The sequence below is a fragment of the Nicotiana tabacum genome, chromosome 24 (genome assembly GCF_000715075.1).
Source record: "Nicotiana tabacum cultivar K326 chromosome 24, ASM71507v2, whole genome shotgun sequence".
Lineage (NCBI taxonomy): Eukaryota > Viridiplantae > Streptophyta > Magnoliopsida > Solanales > Solanaceae > Nicotiana > Nicotiana tabacum.
In genome coordinates, this window is record NC_134103.1 from 27238281 (window position 1) to 27258382 (window position 20102).

Genomic DNA, 20102 nt, shown 5'->3' on the forward strand with positions numbered 1-20102 from the left:
CATTTTCGCCCTTGACCCCTAACAAAGCTCTAACCTAAATAATTTTGAATCATAATAAAATTTGAGGGGTAAATTTGAACTTTTTATCCGAAAATTCACTCATTTCACACTAACTGCATGTTTGGCCAAGCTACTCACTAGGTCAAAAGTGTTTTTTTTTCTTCAAAAAAATGTTTTTTCCTCAATTTGAGGTATTTGGCCAAGTTTTTTTTTTTTAAAAAAAGTGCTTTTGGCTAGAAGTAGAAACAGTTTTGAAGAAGCAGAAAAAATAGCTTCTCTCCAGAAGCAGAAGCAGAAGCAGTTTTGACTTTTCTTCCTACCAAAAATACCCTTTGCAAAATATTATAGTATATACCAAAATAACATTACTTAGTTGTAATTATGGCCAATATTTTGGCTAATGGAGTCCATCTCACATAAGCATAAGTATCTTTGCAAAATGTAGACTTTGTTGACAATATTCTTTGGGACCCAAAAATATTGCATTATGTGGTGGATATAATTTGCACAAGTTGTATCTCTTCTTTTACACCTAAGAGGCCAAAATTTTTTTGCCTATAAAAGGGAAGGTCATTAGTTCATTTTAGATACACAACAAGACTTGAGTCTTCATTTCTTGTTTCTTCCTCTATTAAGAGTGTTTTGTATGAGAGTTAAGCATTGGGAAGCACTTGTGTGAACCCTTTCTTTGGAGTAATCTTGTGAGGTTATTTCCTTAGGGTATTTGGGATTAATTAGAGTATTTACTCTAATTTTGTACTCTCTTTTGTACTCTTATTGGTATAGTAAAATTGCTCCTCTCCGCTTGTGGACGTAGGTCACTTTGACCGAACCACGTTAAATTGGTGTCTTCTTTATATGATTTAATTGTCGTTGTTATCAACTTTAATTGTCTTTGTTATTATCATTATACCGTTGTTTGGCTAAATTTCGCACTACCCGGGGTTCTCGATCCTAACAAATTGGTATCAGAACCAGATCTAACTGGGTTAGTTTCAATAGCCAAAATGAATCTAACAAAGACCCATGTTGAGAAATTTGACCGAAATGCAAACTTCGAAATATTGCAATTAAATATGGAAGCTATCCTAATTCAGGATGGCTTAGACTTGGCGTTGCAAGGAAATGAAAAGAAGCCGGATAAAATGACGGATGAGGAGTTTGCCGTCATAAACAAAAGGGCAAAAACATGTATCATTTTAAATCTCTCAAATGAGATTTTACGTGAAGTTTCTGTAGAAACCACAACCAAAGGCATGTGGAAAAAAATGAAAACCTTATATATGAAGAGGAAGGTGAAAAACAGACTTTACCTGAAGCAAAAGCTTTATACAATTCGTATGGGTGAAAGTATCTCCATTCTCTCTCATCTTGACATCTTTGATTCCATTCTTATGAATTTGAGTAATATAGATGCTGAAATTAAAGATGAGGATCAAGCTGTGTTATTGCTTTGTTCTCTACCCCCATCTTTTAAGCATATAAGAGATACTATGCTTTATGCAATGGATAATATCTCTTATAAGGACATTAAATCTATCTTAAAATCAAAAGAATAGATAGATAGTGATATTACTAGGGAAGCTAGTGGAACTCAAGCGGAAGTTGGCTTGTTTGTTAGGGGAAAATCCGACTCCATATTTAGATACAATAATTTAGAGTATCGCTATTGTCATAAGAAATATCACATTATCTCTGAATGCTATAAACTGAAAAATAAAGAAAAACATAAAGAAAGAAAAAATGAGCACAAAAATACTGACACTGCCGAAGCAAGTGTAGCTGATGATGAGACTGAGGGAACTACTTTTTAGCAACTAATAATAGTTTCAAATCTAACAATGAGTAAATTTTAGATTCGGGTTTTTTTTATCATATGTGTCACAATCGATATTTATTTACCACATATGAATCTATTGGAGGTGGAGTTGTTTTGATGGGTAACAATGTTGCCTGCAAAGTTTTTGGAAAAGGTACAGTCCGAATCAAAATGCACGATGGTGTGGTGAGAATTCTCACTCACGTTAGACATGTTTCTAACTTGAAGAAAAATCGCATATCTTTGGGTACTCTAGAATCTCTTGGGTACAAGTACACGGGTGAAGGTGGAGTTCTGAAAGTTTCTCATGGTGCTCTTGTGATCATGAAAGCACACAGATCTGGTTCATTGTATACTTTATTGGGATCCACTGTTATAAGCCTTACTACAGTTTTGGTATCAGACTGATAGCATTAAATTTTGACATATGCCCATTAGGGCTTTTGCGGAAAAAGTGGAGAAAATTTACTATATCAGCCAAAATTAGGCCAATATTTTGGCTAATGGAGTTCATCTCACATAAGCATAAGTATCTTTGCAAAGTGTAGACTTTGTTGACAATATTCTTTGGGACCCAAAAATATTGCATTATGTGGTGGATATCATTTGCACAAGTTGTATCTCTTCTTTTACACCTAAGAGGCCAAGACTTTTTTGCCTATAAAAGGGAAGGTCATTAGTTCATTTTAGACACACCAACAAGACTTGAATCTTCATTTTTTGTTTCTTCCTTTTTACCTTTATTAAGAGTGTTTTGTATGAGAGTTAAGTGTTGGGAAACACTTGTGTGAACCCTTTCTTTGGAGTGATCTTGTGAGGTTATTCCCTTAGGGTATTACGTTGTTATCAATTTCAATTGTCTTTGTTATTATCATTATACCGTTGTTTGGCTAAATTCCGCACTACTCGGGTTCTCGATCCTAACATTAGTTTAAACTATTAAGTAATATAAAATGACTTTTGGGATGAACTTTCATATTTATTGGATGCTTTTTGATATATTTAAATTATCTTGAAAGAATAAAGTACTTTTCAATTTTATTTTTATATTTTACTTAAATAAAATAAAAAAACTTAATTATTATCTTTAATAATAAAAATTTGTAATTATTTATCTACTTATATAATATTAACTATTAAGCAAATCTCTTCATGTCCTTATTTGTAATTTGACACATAAAAGCACTTTTTGAAAAGCTTGGCCAAACACAAATTATTGTTCAAAAGTGCTTTTCAAATTGATTAGCCAAACACAAACTGTTTTTCTCCAAAAGTACTTTTTTGAAAAACACTTTTAAAAAAAGTACTTCTCAAAATAAGATGATTTTTCCACCAAACAAACTATAAGTTTTGTTAATGGTAAGAGGGAATATATGAGATGCTTTGTTAGAGTTTTTAACCAAAATTGTCTACTATGTTTGGGTGTAAGTCTAACTTTGTCCTTTATCTATTGCCCTAAACACTTATTGTCCTTTAAGTTTGCTAAACTTGAGTAGGTTTAGTCCACTTAACAAAAGACCCAAACTGGTGGGTAAAAAAACTTTCAGTACTCAAATTTTTCAGAACCGATGTAGTGAACCTAAACATGTTTAACGGGCCGGGTTAACTCGGTTCCAGACCGGCCTAGACCGGTAGTAAATTGGATCGGCCCAGACTGGTGGAATTGGGCCGAGTAGGGCTAGGTTTGGGGGTTAGTCCGTATATATTTTTTACTAGTTAACCGGACCGGTCAAACCCGGTTAATGAAAATTACTGTTGAACCGGTTAACCGGACTGGTCCGATTGAGAAAAATAGTGACCGGTCGGCCACCAATCCTGGTCGGTTGCCAAGTTTTTAAAATCAGGCTTAACTAGTCCGGGCCCATCCGATGAAAAATTGGCCCACCCCTTTGTCACATTTAAGATTGTAGAAATAAGTGTGATAATTTAAATAAATAAATAAATAAATAGTCGTTGAACCGGGTCGGTCCGGTCCGGTTAACCGGTTTAAAAGTAACTTTTATTAACCGGGTTTGACCAATTCGGTTAACCGGTAAAAAAATATATACGGACCAACCCCCTAACCCCCAAAAACCAACCCTACCCGACTCCATTCCACCGGGCCGATCCGTAACCGGGTCAACCCGGCCCGTTAAACAGGTTTAGGTTCACTACATCGATTCTGAAAATTTGAGTACCGAAAGTTTTTTTACCCACTAGTTTGGGTCTTTTGTTAAGAAGACTAAACCTGCTCAAGTTTAACAAACTTAAAAGACAATAAGTGTTGAGGGCAATAGATAAAGGACAAACCCAAACATAAGGGATAATTTTGGCTAAAAACTCTTAAGTGGACTAAACAAAGTTAAACTTACCCAAAATATAAGGGACAATTTTGGTTAAAAACTCTATTTTGTTATCACCAATAATATAAATAGACCCCACACACAAAGGATAAAATTGACCAATCCGACTACTTTTTCTTTGATTACTAATATTTGAAAATATTTTTAACTATAAAAAATTATGATAAAAGAATTTCATAGCTAGTAGTACTTACCAAAATATCGTATTTGAATATACACTAAAAATTAAAATAATTTGACCGTGGTACTTAAATGTGAATATAGAACCTGGAAAGGTAATCAAAGTTGGCAAGGAAGTTCCATTAATAAGAGAAGAGAGGAACAAAACCGTCAGTTTTTAGGAACTCAGATTGATCAGATGTCCAAAATGATGGAAGAAACAGAAAGAGTAATAGAAGAAGAAGAAGAAGAAGAAGAAGAAGAAAAAGAAGGGTTAGTAAAACAAGAAATATGGAGCTGGGGAGCAGGAACAGAGGGACAATTAGGAACAGGAAAACTCCAAGATGAATACCAACCTCAACTCATTCATTCTCTCTCTTCTTTAGGTCCCATCTCTTATCTCTCCTGTGGTGGTGCCCATGTCATTGCCCTCACTCCTGGTCTGCACTTTTATCTACTCTCCAATTTGCCATTTCCTTTTTGTTCTGTGTATTTATCTCCCTGTAATTTGTTTTCAACTTGATGGGGTTTAAGGTGCAGTAAAGATTACACCTTTTTGGTCTGAGGTTCAATAGAAAGATTTTTTACCTTTTAAAAAATCAAAAAGGAAAAACTTCATATGGTCTGTTGTCTTATGTACTCTCCAATTTGCAGTTTTCTTTATCTGTTTAGTTATCTGACTGTTAATGTGTTTTCAATTTGATGGGGGTTTAAGATCTTGCAGTAAAGATGACACCTTTTTGGTGTGACATTCAAATTCAATGGAAAGACTTTTACTTTTTTTATTAAAAGAAAAACTTGATAGGGTTTTGCAGTAGAGATACCATCTTGGTGGGAGATTCAATTGCTCTCACCCTGTGTGTTATCTGACTTTAATGTGTTTTTAACTTGATGGGGCTTAAGGTTTTGCAGTAAAGATTACACCTTTTTGGTGTGAGATTTTTTTTTTTTGACTTTTTAAAAGGGAAAAAAGAAAAAGCTGATATGGTTTTGCTGTAAAGATGACACCATTTTAGGAGTGAGCTTTAATGGACAGATTATTAAAAAAAAATAAAAGAAAATTGATGGAGTTTGCAATAAATATGGCACCATCTTGATGTGAGCTTCAATGGAGGATTTTTTGTTTTCTTTTTAAAACTTGATGGGGTTTAGATGACACCATCTTGGTGTGAGAACCAATGGACAATTTTGGATCTTTCACAAAAAGGAAACAAAATTCACTTTGTAAAAAAAAAAACCAAAAAAACAGGAAAAGAAATAGGAACAAGCTTGCTGGTGCTTTGCAGTAAAGATACTATGTTGGCGTGACATTCAATTTTTCAAGGAAAAAAAAAACATATTTATTGAGGTTTTGCAGGTGGAAGAGTGGTAACATGGGGAAGGGGTACTTCTGGTCAATTAGGTCATGGGGAGATGGTTAACTGCTTACGCCCAAAGTATGTGGAGTCTTTGGAAGGGTTCTTTATTACACAAGCTTCTGCTGGATGGAATCACTCAGGATTTGTTTCAGGTTTCTTTCTCTCTGCTTCAGCTGTGCTTATCTAATCTGAGACTTTAGGTTGGATTATTATTCTTCGTGCTCTCAGGTTTCTGCTTGTGAAGCTGCCGTACTTCTTAGTTCTAATGTAGGCTTTATTCTTATATGCTATTGAAAGTGAAGGTTTATGCACTTAAGATTCCAAAAAACTTCATGTGTTTTTTGTTTCAAAAGTTACTCCGTCTGTTTCATTTTGTTTGTCATAGTTTACTCTTGTTTCATTTTGTTTATCATAGTTTAACTTGGCACGCAGTTTAATAATGAAAGGAAAACTTTTGAAACTTGTGGCCTTAAATATTCCATAAGATTTATGTGGCTATAAAACTTGTGAAGCTTGTGTTCTTAAACATGCCATAACATTTGTGTGGTTATAAAAGATTCTCAGTAAGGAAAGTCATTCTTTTTGCAATGGAGTAATAAGGAAATATGCCAAACAAAAGTGGAAGGGAGGAGTAATTCCGATATGCTTATGGTACACTAGGTGTGCATAAACGACTTTACCTAAATTTCCTGATAAAAAAACGACTTTAGCTGAATTTCCCTTATTCTTGTTTGAAGCCAAGTTGGGAGGAACTTTATCTAGCATTAAGTTTCTCTTTAAGTTTTTTTCCTCATAATCATTGATGCTCTCTGGAGCAGATGATATGAACTTTTAGTGTCATCTAGATTAGCTGTACAACTTTTTGGCTTAATATCTTCCTTAAAATTTTGTGTTCTCTTGCTCAGGGGCGTACATAGGAATTTTTCCAAGGGGTGTCAAAATTTATAGATGAATGAGAATAATAACTTTAATTATCATACTTCTAGACAAGAAATAACCTTAATCTATTGATTTTGTTGAGTGTTAAGTTAGAAAGGGTCATAAGTTCAATTCTACTTAATCACAATTTTTAACAACAGAGGCTCTCTCAAATATATGCGAAAAAATATGCGAGCTAGTTGAGGTTCGAACCTCTAACCTCTTAGAGCAAAATCAAGCACATAGCCAACACACCAAGAGATAATTTATGTCAAATTGTGTCATTGTTTCCTACTTATCCATTTCCTCACAGTACTAATACATATATGTAGTAAAACTTTCTACGAAGCGGTGTCACTTGACACCGCTTCCTTAGGTGTGCATCCGCCCCTGCTCTTGCTGCATCCTTGAATTGAATAATTGTAGTATGTATCTTGAAGAATAATGCGTAGTTACATGCGTGTCCTTTAGCTTGTCTTTGAGTGTAAAGTTTTAACTATTACCAGACACTGGTCACGTATTCACTTGTGGAGATGGTTCATTTGGTCAGCTTGGGCATGGGGATTATGTCTCAAGATGTTCTCCTGTACAAGTGTTGTACTTCAAGACTAAGCATGTTGAGCAAATTACTTGTGGTATGCGCCATTCACTTGTCTTACTAAAAGGTAAAGTAGGCCTAATATTTACATTTTTTTGTTTATCTGGTTATATTAACAAAATTTGCTGATTTCATAGAACTGTGTGTGCTGTATATCTGTTCTCATTCGTATAATTTGTCATAGTTTAGGGCCTTTAGATTGATAGTTCTGTGAATGCTTCTCTTAAACTTTCGCTAGCACTATACAGCTTTAATTTCAACGGGTTATTGCCATAAGCTTGAAATGAAATTGGATAGTTATGACTAGTCACAGCATTCAGGCCTGTTAACATAAGAACTCCAGAGATTACTGCATGGTAAAGTATTCAGGTAGGGTCTGCCAATAGTTTCTTTACTCTCGTAATCACAACAAATCTGTAATTGATTGTTACAGGTAATAATATGAAAAACGTTTCTTCTTTCTGGTGTGAAATAATTGATTGTTACAGGTAATATTCCTAAGAGATGGTACATTTCTGGTTTCTAATCACCTTGTTAGGATAGAGAAAGCAGGTTGATTAGAGTTTTTTCTTAAAAAATTATACTATCATTTTGGAAGCAAGTAATTTTACCACAATGCTTTGTTCACACAATTGTCATAAGCATGTACATTGATTTTGGTGAAGCTGATTTTTCCCTTCAATTAACTTCTTCTAGGAGATACTGAGGATCTTATCTATGGATTTGGCTCTGGAAAACGTGGTCAACTCGGTATATCTGATGACAAACAGAAGTCAGTTAGTACTCCTCAGGTTACTTTGGGTTTTGAAAATGTCAAAATCAGGATTATCGCTGCAAATGGAGATCATAGTGCAGCAATATCTGGTAAGTTTCCGAGTACTCCATTCTATAATCCAATACTGATAATTGCCGGCCCCAACCTTTATCTAGTCTCAGCGTCCACTACTTGGTGGTTTTAGCTTCATCCCCATAAGTGAATGACAATCTTTTCAAGTTGGTAATTCTTTTACCTGTTATATATTGCTAAAAAATTGTTTTTTTAAGTGAATGGGCATTTATACGTATGGGGAAGAGCATTCTGTGGAGCCTCAGATGTGTACAGACCGCGTCATGTCACTGCAGACTTATCATTCATCCAAGTCGCTTTAGGATGGAATCATGCTCTTGTATTGACAGGTATTTTAGGCTGTAACTTTTTATTACCATTCCGCAAATACGTTAAGGAAAATCTCAAGAATATATGGAAATTTTAAAGACCTTCGTCACACCACTTTAATAGGTGACGGGGAAGTATACATGCTTGGTAGGTACAATTATAATGTTCCTGCGGGTACTCAGAAAGCCAACTCGATGAAGCATATATCAGGTGATGATCTTCGATTACATGTCTGTATAAACTTCTGCAGAATTTTGTGAAACTCAGTCCTTGTCTCCTGCTTCTTGAGATTGGATTCTTGAGATTGGATTTCACCTTGGATAGTTTTTACTCTTAGCGCGAACATATCATTGTAGGAAAGATATAGATCTACCTTTCTTGATTAAGTTGAAAGGTGAAAGTAATGTTGAAAACACTTGATATAATGATCTCAAAGCCTTCTCCATTACTATCTGTTTTCATATTACCAAAATTTAATGGTTTTAATCAAATCAATCATCTAGGCCTTAATCACAAACTTGGGGTCGGCTATACGACCCTCTATAACCATTCCTTTCATATGCGCCCATTCATTTTCTATGTTGATAAATAATTTCTCTTTTAAGGCAAATTTGGGGTTCTCTAAAATGAAGTGTTTGTTCTCTAAATCTCACATTTATCCCCCTACCTGGACCTAATGTAAGTTTAACACCAACAATTAAACTTTAACTAGTCAGTGGTTTAAAAAAAAAAAAAATTTATTTATTGGTTCCATCACTTCACAATTTGCTTCTTTTAATCTGAATATAACTTTGTTTCTTTTGCAAAAAGATGAAGTTGTCATGCAAAGAATCCTCGACTTTAATAGTAGAAAGGTTGTCCAAATTGGCGCGGGAGCTGAGCACTCTGCCTTGGTAACAGGTGAGGGTCTGATGCAAAAGTTTATTGTGAGAAACTATCAATTGTGTATTGACCTCTCTTCATTTCTGGACTATTTTAACTTCACAGATGACGGATCAGTAATGACATGGGGATGGGGTGAACATGGTCAGCTTGGATTAGGAGATACCGATGATCAAACTGACCCACAGATTGTAAGTTTATGCAATGAACAATCTAGGAAACCATGCGTCGGTAGAGTTTACTGTGGCAGTGGTTTTACATTTGTTGTCAGGACATGCTGGTGAATTCTAGTTTCTAATACAGCAATATTCAGGATTTAAAATGTAATTGTTCACTATGTTACAACAACAACAATAACAAACCCAGTGTAATCCCACAAATAGGGGTCTAGGGAGGAGGGTAGTGTGTACGCAGTCTTACCTCTACCTTGTGCAGGTAGAGAGGCTGTTTCCGGTAGACTCTCGGCTCCAAGCAAACATGCAAATCACAACAGTATTTGTTCACCAAGTTGCTTATCCAAAAACCTGTTTGCTATTTTATGGCCATCTTGATAAGATAGAATTCATAGAGTTTATCCCAACTAGTTTGGAATTGAAGCGTTTTTACAGCAGTCTTTGGCAAGGACAGAAATTTTCCAGTTTCTCAATTGTAAAAAATATAAAAGGATCATGGAATATCTCCGCATTGCACCTCTGGCACGATTTTGAGAAATTTTAAATTGGAGGATATCTTATGGTTGTCTCTTTGAGCTTCTGTAAATGAGTTATACCAGTTATAAGAACCTGTTTGGTTGGGGAATAAGCAGATTTAATAGTGTGTTTGGTTGCTTTTTTGTTTTTTTGCATAATCAATTCTGCAAAGTTATTGGGAATTTTTATGTATTATTTTGCGCGGATAAAATGTGTAATAAAAATACATGTACTAGTAATACATGAATTAAAACAACTACTTTACTTTTTTTTTTTAATAAAGGGAATATCTTATACAACTAGATCGATTAAAATTAGGGATGTTCAAGGAAAATCAAAAAATCGAATTAAACTGATAATTTTTCAGTTTGATTTGGTTTTGACTTTGGTTTGATTTTTATTTTAAGCAAAAAATAAATATATATCGCGTATTTGATTTAGAAATATTATATATATATATATATATATATATTAGGCCGAACTTGCTTATTCTTAAGCTTTTTGTGTTGATATGATCGGCTTTGGCCCTTTATGTTGCCGGAGGGTAGAAACTCATTGGGAAGAATAATTAACTGGAAAGTTGCATTCAATTATGCACCCATTTTTCTATTAAGCTTACAAAAGAAAAACTCTTTTTACCTCATATTGTTAGCTACTTAACAGCATAAACTTCCATCCTCAACACAACATCCTCAACAACAACATACTCAGTATTATCCCACACCGTGGGATCTAAGTAGGGTAGTGTGTACGCAAATTTTACCCCTACCTTGTGAGAATAGAGAGGTTGTTTCCAATAAATACTCGGCTCAGGAAAGCATAAGCACCACATTAATAAAAATATAGACAATAAAAGACAACACTAAAAAGCCATATAAAAGCAGATTAAAAACAACAAGATAGTAAGGTGATCAACAGTGAAAGAAAACAACGGTTAGTCATAAAAACCTACTACCAACAGTAAAAGAGATTGCGTGCCAATACTACTGTTATAAATACTCTAGACTACCTACCCTACTACCCTAATCCTCCACCTCCATACCTTCCTATCAAGGATCATGTCCTTGGTCAGCTGAAGCTGAGTCATGTCTTGCCTAATCACCTCTCCCCGCCTCTTCTTTGGCCTACCTCTACCTCGTCATAGGCCCTCCAATGTCAACCTCACACCTCCTCACCGATGCATCTGTGCTCCTCCTCACATGACCAAACCGCCTTGTCCTAAACATCCTCACACCTACACAAAAAAAGAAGACTAAAAGAAAACTTTTTATTTTTTTTAAGGAAAAATCAATCCAAACCGAATCATGAACATCCATATTTTAAATAACTAACAATGAAAAGAATTGCCTTTCAATTTTATATCTTCTTTCTTGAAAAATTTCGAACGAACAGATTAAGAAATAACTTTGGCTCTGCATAACTTGCCTTTGAACCAAACAGTCCCTAAAACTTACAAGTACAGTATTACATAAAGATTCTAGTCATTATGTATATTCGTTTAAAATTACTAAATGGCACTAGCGGAACAACCATGTTCAGTTAATAGCACTTAATAATTTCTTTGTTCAGTTGTGGTTTTTACCAGCAGAGTAACTATGAGCCAAGAATCTCTCACACACACACACACACACACACACACACACACACACAAACATCTGTGTCTTCTAGTATTATAAACTGTCATGCGATTTCTTCTATGTGGGGATACCTAAACCTTCAGTTAAGATAGGAGAAAGATTTTGGTCGGACATCATCAAGAGGGAGGAGGTTACCATTTCCCGTCCTTTAAACATCAGCGGCATATCAAACAAGCCAGCAAAATTTGTACTAGTAAAATAGACGGGTCACACACTATACACGAAAGAATATCAATTTCTTTAAAAGAATAGGCCAAATCAGCTCAGATCTTTGGAACATATGTTTGCCTTACACCGCCAAGAAACAAATGCTGTACTATTTAGGCGTCAAAGAATGTCAGGAAACTACATTCTAGTATGCAACCTATTACATGATCATATTTTTGAGCTAAGACAATCGCTACTTGGAGTAATTACAACGACAACAATACTACATCAGTCCCTTAACCACGTAGGATCAGTTAATAATCTCCGTTCCCTAGAGTAACTTTTCTGCCACTTGCTGTTACGTGACAATGAGAAGATTATTTTCATAACCATTGTTGTGAACAACGGGCCTCAAAGGATCAACCTTCCATATGCCATCAACAATGAATTTGATCTGCGCCAAAAGAATGAGATCCCACTACTTCAGAATATATTGTGATATTGAATACTAAGTTCGTTACAAGGGATTATACAAACCTCATATCTGCCTGGATACAACTTTAAGCTTACAGAAAAAATACCAGTGTGCGATTTGTCCATCTTCCTCTGCAAATTCAATACAGCTATTATTCTACTAACCACACCATATCATTCCATACTGACTAAGGACAAGAAGCCCCTTGAAACTATTACCACCAAGTTTTTTGTTGGGTTCATAGAACTGCAGAGTTCCATCATTAGGAGACACAAAATAACCAAAAATAAAAAGCATTATACTGTTAAGCAGACAACCTTTTCGCTCATGTACATCAATATTGCTCTACAATTTCTATCCTCACTGAAAGCGATTTATGGATAACAAGTGTTATCACTTAGTAGGTAGAGGGACTTGTGACTTAGGTAACAGGCTCGAGCCCTGCACCATGCCAACTAAGCCCGGTATTAGTGGAGAAGGGTAGAAAGTCGGGCCCATTATACCCGAGTTTCGAAGGTTTTGCGTTGGTTTTAAGGGTTGGCCGCAGACAAATTTCTCCATCATAAAAAAGATACGTTATCACATAGTAGGTTGTCATCTCATGTTTTACGTACGAAAAAGTGCAGTTCAGCTTCTGAATTTTTCACCTCAGTAACACTTTGTAATCTGATCCTGTTCTATCTTTTGGCCAAAGATCTAGTACCCCCCCCCCCCCCCCCCCCCAAAAAAAAAAAAAAAAAACCCCCCAAAAACAAAGGAAAAAAAAAACAACCTAAGACAAAAACGAACACATAAAAAGGCAAAAAGGAAGACTCTTTAGCATCATGCAATAGAGTTCAAAGGAGGTATAAAATATGTTGGTCGAGCCAGAAAAGCATATTGCTTAGGAATACATTTGTTGATCATCTTTAAAAATTCCCTACTTCTGTACTGACATAACTCAGTTATGATAACTCTGCTTTCATCTTAAACTCAAGAAATACTTGTTGCCAACTTTCTTGGTGACACTTCTAAATTAAATTACGCAGAAAAGAACGTCATAAGACCAACAATAAAAAAAAGTATCACAATATTGCCTCCTATTTCTTATCACATATGGGGTAGCAAAGATCAAACCTGAGTTGTCCATCCATCAAATGAGCCTGTTAGAAGAACCTCTGAGGCAGAGTTATGCCAAACAATCCGAGTAGTACGAAGAAGCTGTAAAGCTTTACTAGCACCATCAATTCTCTTTTTCTTCTCTTCCAACACCTTATCCGCATCACTGAAAAAGTATGGTAGGGGAACTCAGTTTTGGTAAAGGTATCTATCATAAAGTGAATTATAAACAAATGACAAATGATGCAGACATCAATGCTAACGCCATTTTCCCCTCAAGTATGGCAAGTTTTGCACGTATGGACCGCAATCTCTTCTGAGCATTTATGACCTCATTCTCCTGGAACTCCCGTGCATCAGAAAGGTTCTCCAAATCACTAATGGATCTGCCAAGAACCTGAGAAAGCAAGATTTCTTCAGAGCAATACAGGCATCACCTCTCCAAAATACAAAGAAACAATAAAACTTCTTTTGAAAATGTCATTGCATATATTTTGGAAATTTAAAGCCTTTTCTCCATAAATGGTGGCAGCCGAACCAAAAAATTTGCTGTTAGATCATTTTCCATTATTTGGGAGAGGATGCGGGAGTACAAGGAAGCAGTATCAGGTTATTGAGTTTAAATCCCCAGGAGAATCTCGGGTAGTAGGAAATTTATTCAGAACATATACAGTGTTGATTATTAATTTAGTTTAGTGCAAGAATTAGATCACGTCCTGAGAAGTCTTCTAATTAATTTCTCGACGCAGATCAAGAGCTGAGCAGAACAAACATATTTAACAGAGTTAAGCAACATCAATGGTTTGAGTGGAAGAATTGCATTACATTACCAAACCCAGCTAGTTAAATCCCCCATGCTACATAGTACAAAACAGGACATGAAAGCATATCATAGTAGGAAAAGCAAGACCATGATGCATAACTAAAAGAAAGACATGATTTATACCTCCTTTGAACTGAACTCCTGGCTCTTGGATCTCAGGGAGCGAAGGGTCGAGGATAGCTCAAGCTCTAAATGTCGAAGACGAGGTCTTATGTCATTATAATTGTCATTTTTCCATCTCTCCAAAGCTTCATAACTATTCTCTGTGATGGTTAATAGACCGTCTCTTGAAGATTCACTTTTACCTCCATCTGGTGTCTTACCAAAACTAATCTCACCAGCTGTACATAGGGGGAGTCAAATTGAGGCTACAAACTATGAACATGATTAGATTCCAGGAAGTGAATACCTTCAAACTCTGTGCCCTGAGGATCTGCACGTTGAATGCTCCATGTTCTCCACATATCTGGAGTGAATTCGTGGTTAAGCTGCCCTCCTGAATCACTTAAACTGCCTTTCTTGGGGCTACCTGATGTGAGGCTTCCATTTTCCCCTGGGTCAGTCCTGTCTTTTACAATGTAACAAGCATGGCATTTCATGTTTTAGTTTCCAATTGTATAAAGACAATTCACTAACTTATACATTTTTCATTTTAACATGTTAGCCAAAACTTTAAGGTTTCAATTATCACTACACCTGTAAAACATGGTGCCAAAAGGCCTTGATGATTAAACAGCATTCAAAACAGTAACAAAACAGATTAGAACAGGTTTATTGGGGAGATTAAAATGGGGAGAAAGGACCATACCCGTAGTAGTGGTTCCAGAGCTTCTACCATCCATGCTATTCCTGCTTGAAAAATTAGCCCCATACTCATATTTGCTCGTATTAATACCAAGAGATAAGATCCTTTCATTCTCTAATCGGTTCAATATCCCTTCAATCCCACAATCTTCCTCAAACACAACTGCAGCTTCTCTGATGCAAAGGCAGAGGAAAGAAAGATTGTATACTTTACAAATTTTCACATAAATTCAACAGAATCTGTAACAAATGGCAAATAAATTGAATCACAATAAACACTTAGAAACAATGAATCCTTCTTCTAACTTCTAGTTTTGGCTCGAGTACTAGATTTACTATAAATACGTCGGAAAAAAAAAGATTCCTTCTTTTAACTTCTATTTTTGGCTCAAGGAAAGGATTTTCAATAAATGACAAAATGTAACACCATTCTTTTTCAACAGGAACCAAGATAACAAATAGACAAAAGAGAGTAACCAAGATAAACAAATAGACAAAAGGGAGGAACCAAGATAAGCAAATAGGCAAAAGAGAGGAACCAAGATAAACAAATAGGCAGAAGAGCATTTTACAAGGAGGAAACTCACAGTGATCTACCAGAGGAGGAAGCTGGCTGAGAAGAATTCCCAAATGAAGAATCAAAACCAGAATCTTCATTCCCTCTTAATGAATCACTTTCTTGATATTTCTCAACTCTTTTTCTAAATTCCTCAATATCAAAATCCATTTCTTCAGTCTCAGCTTCATGAACATTTTCTGTGTCCCAACCAAAAGAATACCACCCACCCCTCTTCTTTATAGCCTCCACTAAATCAACTCTTCCCGCTTTTTCCAAATCTTTCTTTGTAGGAAATGCATTTGGGTTCTCAGACTTTTCCATGAAGGCCAAAATCTCCGCTTCTAACTCCAAATCTGTTTCATCCTCCGACCCTTTTTCGCAGCAACAACGAAACACACTGTGCTTCGCATTTTCCCTCCTTAGTTCAAGAAACTTCAAAGAACACATTTTGTTACCCAAAACAAGGTCGAAATCCCCTGATTTTCTACGGAAATGAAGTCTTTTTCTTGGGTTTAGTACAATGACTTTACAGGGAGTAGCAGGGGTACTCAACAAGGAGTTGAAACAATCAGGTCTTGTTAAGGGTGTCATTCAGGCATTTCGTCGAACACACTGTAAACAACTGAAGATACAATTCCAGTACGGTAAAATAAGAAAAAAGAGAGAAAAGGAAGATAGAATGAGCGCGAGAAGCACGAAAAGGGAAGGGAAAAGAAAGTGAATGAAGAAACGAACAATGCAGTACAATTTGAGAGTTGACAACTGTGTACTGAACTCCTACTAGTATTTCATTTGTGTAAAGCTAAAAAAATCTTTCAGAGTATTAGATTTTATAGGTATCGAATGTGTATGAATACAAAAAAAGTGATTGATTCTACACACTTTCCCAAGACTATATGTGAGCTATGACCATTTTCAATTACGTATTTCAGTATTTTCAAGATTTGGGTTTTGTGTATCCTTTGGGGTAAGGCAGTGTGTCCCAATGGTGGAGAAGGAAATTATTATTAAAGGAGAAACTCTGACATGTGTGTACTTTGGCTTCTATTAACACTAGTGGGGTTATGCCCGAGCTAAGCGCGGGCCCAATAGCTATGTGAGCAATCGTGTTTAAATGTATTCTCATTTAATTGTTTCATTGCCGATTCTTAGCGGTAACACCTATTGAATATTAGTATGTACTTGTACCAAGCATTATACTAAACATTGTTTGCTTTTACTCTGTCCGTTTCAATTTATATGAACCTATTTTTTTTTAGTTAGTATAAAAAAGAAATGACCACTTTTAAAAATAATTTATCTTTATGCAATGATTTATAGTCACACAAAATATTTGTGCTTTATTTTACACCACAAATTCAAAAGTCTTTTTTTAAAAAAAAAAAACTTTATACCCAGTCAAATAGGTTCACATAAATTAAAGCAGAGTAAGTATATTTGTTCAGTTTTCTTGTTATAGATTACAGATAAATTGCCATAATTGAATTATTGCATCCAATGCAAAAGAATGTTATCAGCCTTGCAGTCATCGTTAATTAAACAAATTGTACCATCTTTGATGTTTTTTTTAAGAATTCACGGGTTTTTCTTTTTAAATTCTAAAGCAGGCAACTTCCTTTAGTAAATTTTATTGACTTTTTCATATTGAATCAGATTAAACACAATAAGTTGTAGTTAGTTCAACTTTTTTTTCACTATTATTTGCCTCTTGAAGTCATTCATTATTGGTCCTAAATAATTTCGTGTATCTTACCATTCTAATTATAAATAGATTGTGTGATATATTCAAAACTCGAATTTAGAGCATCTAAGAAAGTTTAGGTTTTTAAAAAGTGTTTGAACTAAATCCTAAAAAAAAAAAATTCTTTCAAAATGTAATTCTTTTGTAATAGTTTAAATTTTCTTATGTAGTCCAATATAGCCTATAACTGTCCAACGAGACGGGACGGGACGATATTTAGCCGGGATGGGGTGAAACGGGACGAAACGGGACGAAACGGTAGGCCTATCCCGTTCCACTAACAAACGGGACGGAAGGTAGGCCCATCCCGTCCCGCTAACAAACGAGATGGGACGGAACGGGTTCGCGGGCCTTAAGTACCATTTTAAAAAAAATATTTAATCATTGAGTTTGGCAACGCTATTCTTTTGACAATGACTAAGTTTTTAAAGTTTGCAACAACTAGTTTTTTGACTTATTTAATAAACTTAAAAATTAAATGGATATTAGGAAACTAAGTAAAGAATTATAAAATATTAAAACAAAAGACTTGTAATGAAATATTCATGTAATTATAAATTTATAATAGATTTATAATTTATTTAATATAATTTCAAGGCCATTAAGTAACTAAGTAAGAGTGTAAGACAATTCATAAAAATAATTCAACGCTTAAAGCCTTTTATTTTATTAATAGAACTTTCAAATCTCACATACAAATATAATTCTTTTGAAGAGTACCTAATCTACGCAGCCACCTTCTAGGAAAGGTTCTGTTTAAACTAGGCCTCTTAGTAGCCAATTACAAATTATCATACTAATATTTGTAGCTCCTATATAACTTCGTTGTAACTTATCTATAATTTCTCTCGGACATTGTTCTGGAATTGGCAATGTTGATTGATGTTTCATGAGTTCCATGCCGTCATAGCTCCCGGTGCTAAATTATCTTTGTAAAGTTTCATGATCTAGTTGTTCTCCGAAATTAATATTATAACATGCAGGGGTTGGAAAAATGAAGTTTCATCAACATGAGTCATTTCATTTATATGTTTTCTAATTCTAGGAGAAGGGTTAGGATTATGACTAGGATTAGGACTACTACTACTTTCATCTTTACTATTTTTTTTACTAGTTTTTTTAAAGTCAAATACATTTTTAGGTGCCATAATTTAAATATGAAATTAAATTTAAAAGTTAACACAAAAATTAAACACACAAATGAAATACGAAAATAGAACACGTAAAGTAAACACAAAAATTAAGCACTAAAATGATACACAAAAATTATATATTAAAATTAGGAGATGAAACGAGTGCACCGTGATTAAATATTGAAACTTGAAGAAATTGCCCAAAATATTGCTCCAAATACTTGACGAATTAATTTAAAACTTGAAAGTTGCTCCAAACATTTGCCTAAATATTTGAGAGAGAATGATTGATTTTTGTGGGAAAAAATGAAGAAGGATGTGAGATATTTATAGTAGAAAATAGGTCCAAAGTATAATTTAATAAATTTAGTGGTTATATTAAAAGTTTGGGGGCCCCAACGTGACAGGCGGGACAGGACGAAACGGGACGGGACAAACGGGACGAAATGGCCATCCCGTCCCATCCCGTGTCCCATTTAACATGGACCAATCATGTTTAGAATTAAGTGGGACGGGACGGAACGGCCCGTCCCGTTGGACAGCCTTAATATAGCCCCAAAAAGGCTATATTTTTTTATTTAAAACCAATCTAACTTTAAATTTCTTTTATCTTTACTGACATGAATTATAGAAAGTTTAGGTTCTACAAAAAGTGTTTGAACTAAATCTTGAAAAAAAAATATATTTTCATCCAAAATGCAATTCTTTTATAATAGTTTAAATTTTCTTATGTAGTCCAATATAGTCCCAAAAAGGTTATATTTCTTATATAAAACCAATTTAATTTTAATTTATTTTTCCTTTTTTCCTTATTGACATAATTTATAGACACAAAAATATTTAAGACTTATTATATACCACAAGTTGTAAAAGTTTTTCTTTCCTATTTAAAATTTGTACCTAATTAAATGGTGTTACATAAATTGAGACGGAGCATATTAGTTATTTATCTATTACCATCCAAATTTCAAATCAAGAGAATTAATCAAACCTTTTTATGATTCTCTAGTTAACCATGTAATTCATTAATTATGCCAACTTAACCCACTTATACAGAAACACCAGTTATTTTTAAGTCCAAAAGTTAAAGTTAAATTAATTTTAATCTACAATCAAGAAAAATAAGGGTTTTTTTATATCACGATATGAAATTTAGGTCCCGTTTGGTCATAAATTTTGCCAAAATAAATTTGGGTTTTATTTGGCAAATATATGTTTGGCTACAGTTTTTGCCTATATTTTGATCAAATCCCAAATTCCAAAACCAGCTCAATAGCTGATTTTGGGCCAAAATATCACTATTATATTTTTTAAAAATTGCCCTAAATTTTTGTATTTTATAAAAGAGTCCACCATTTATTATTTTGTAACGATGTTGCTTCGTCTTCTCGGTCATCTGATAGTGTATCATGTAGTTCATTATAAAAATGATAATTTTGTATCAAATTTATTTATATTTAGGACTATGGTTTGCGATAATATAAAGAATGTTATTTATAATGGTACTGTTGGATATTTGTGATAGTTTTTAAAACTTATGGATATAAGTCATATTTATATTTTTCTAAATCAAACTTCACCCTAAACAGATGTCTAAATACATTTTTATTTTCAAATCAAATTTCACCCAAATTAAATATTTCAAAATAAATTTGAGAATTTATGTCAGCTTATTTTCTAGAAGCAAAATGTTTGCTGCAGCACATGTGCCAAAAAGTTGAAGCTGACAATTATAAATTTGTGAAAGCATGTATCACTTTCATG

At 34.5% G+C, this 20102-nt stretch overlaps 2 protein-coding genes across 8 annotated transcripts; one reads left to right on the plus strand and one right to left on the minus strand.

Annotated features, from left to right (window-relative positions):
* The first annotated feature begins 4409 nt into the window (after positions 1 to 4409).
* LOC107767608 (ultraviolet-B receptor UVR8) lies at positions 4410 to 10033 on the plus strand. 7 transcript variants are annotated; one of them, XM_075247839.1, is made up of 9 exons: positions 4410 to 4760; positions 5678 to 5830; positions 7103 to 7261; positions 7891 to 8058; positions 8239 to 8370; positions 8450 to 8560; positions 9167 to 9250; positions 9338 to 9423; positions 9668 to 10033. In XM_075247839.1, the coding sequence occupies exons 1-9, from the start codon at positions 4520 to 4522 to the stop codon at positions 9947 to 9949; spliced, it is 1416 nt and encodes a 471-aa protein (XP_075103940.1). In that variant the 5' UTR covers positions 4410 to 4519; the 3' UTR covers positions 9950 to 10033. The 7 variants fall into 7 exon arrangements, with proteins under 7 accessions (XP_075103940.1, XP_075103939.1, XP_075103941.1 ...); XM_075247838.1 differs by having other exon boundaries at positions 4413 to 4760; positions 9161 to 9250; XM_075247840.1 differs by having other exon boundaries at positions 4413 to 4760; positions 8474 to 8560.
* A 1826-nt stretch (positions 10034 to 11859) lies between these two features.
* On the minus strand, positions 11860 to 16504 carry LOC107767607 (protein PTST homolog 2, chloroplastic). The gene is made up of 8 exons (XM_016586659.2): positions 15493 to 16504; positions 14910 to 15079; positions 14511 to 14669; positions 14225 to 14442; positions 13530 to 13675; positions 13297 to 13444; positions 12243 to 12311; positions 11860 to 12159 (listed from the first exon to the last, which is right to left on the minus strand). The coding sequence occupies exons 1-8, from the start codon at positions 16053 to 16055 to the stop codon at positions 12064 to 12066; spliced, it is 1569 nt and encodes a 522-aa protein (XP_016442145.2). The 5' UTR covers positions 16056 to 16504; the 3' UTR covers positions 11860 to 12063.
* Between the last annotated feature and the right edge of the window lie 3598 nt (positions 16505 to 20102).

Bases quoted from the DNA above. Each gene is read 5' to 3' on its own strand.
- LOC107767607 (XM_016586659.2), bottom strand. From the start codon at position 16,055: ATGACACCCTTAACAAGACCTGATTGTTTCAACTCCTTGTTGAGTACC. The intron at 14,443-14,510 runs GTATTCACTTCC...CCCTATGTACAG, and splicing joins TCAGGGCACAGAGTTTGAAG to CTGGTGAGATTAGTTTTGGT. The intron at 12,160-12,242 runs GTTTGTATAATC...CTTTTGGCGCAG, and splicing joins TGTATCCAGGCAGATATGAG to ATCAAATTCATTGTTGATGG.
- LOC107767608 (XM_075247838.1), top strand. From the start codon at position 4,520: ATGTCCAAAATGATGGAAGAAACAGAAAGAGTAATAGAAGAAGAAGAA. The intron at 8,059-8,238 runs GTAAGTTTCCGA...TGTTTTTTTAAG, and splicing joins TCATAGTGCAGCAATATCTG to TGAATGGGCATTTATACGTA. The intron at 9,251-9,337 runs GTGAGGGTCTGA...TTAACTTCACAG, and splicing joins GCACTCTGCCTTGGTAACAG to ATGACGGATCAGTAATGACA.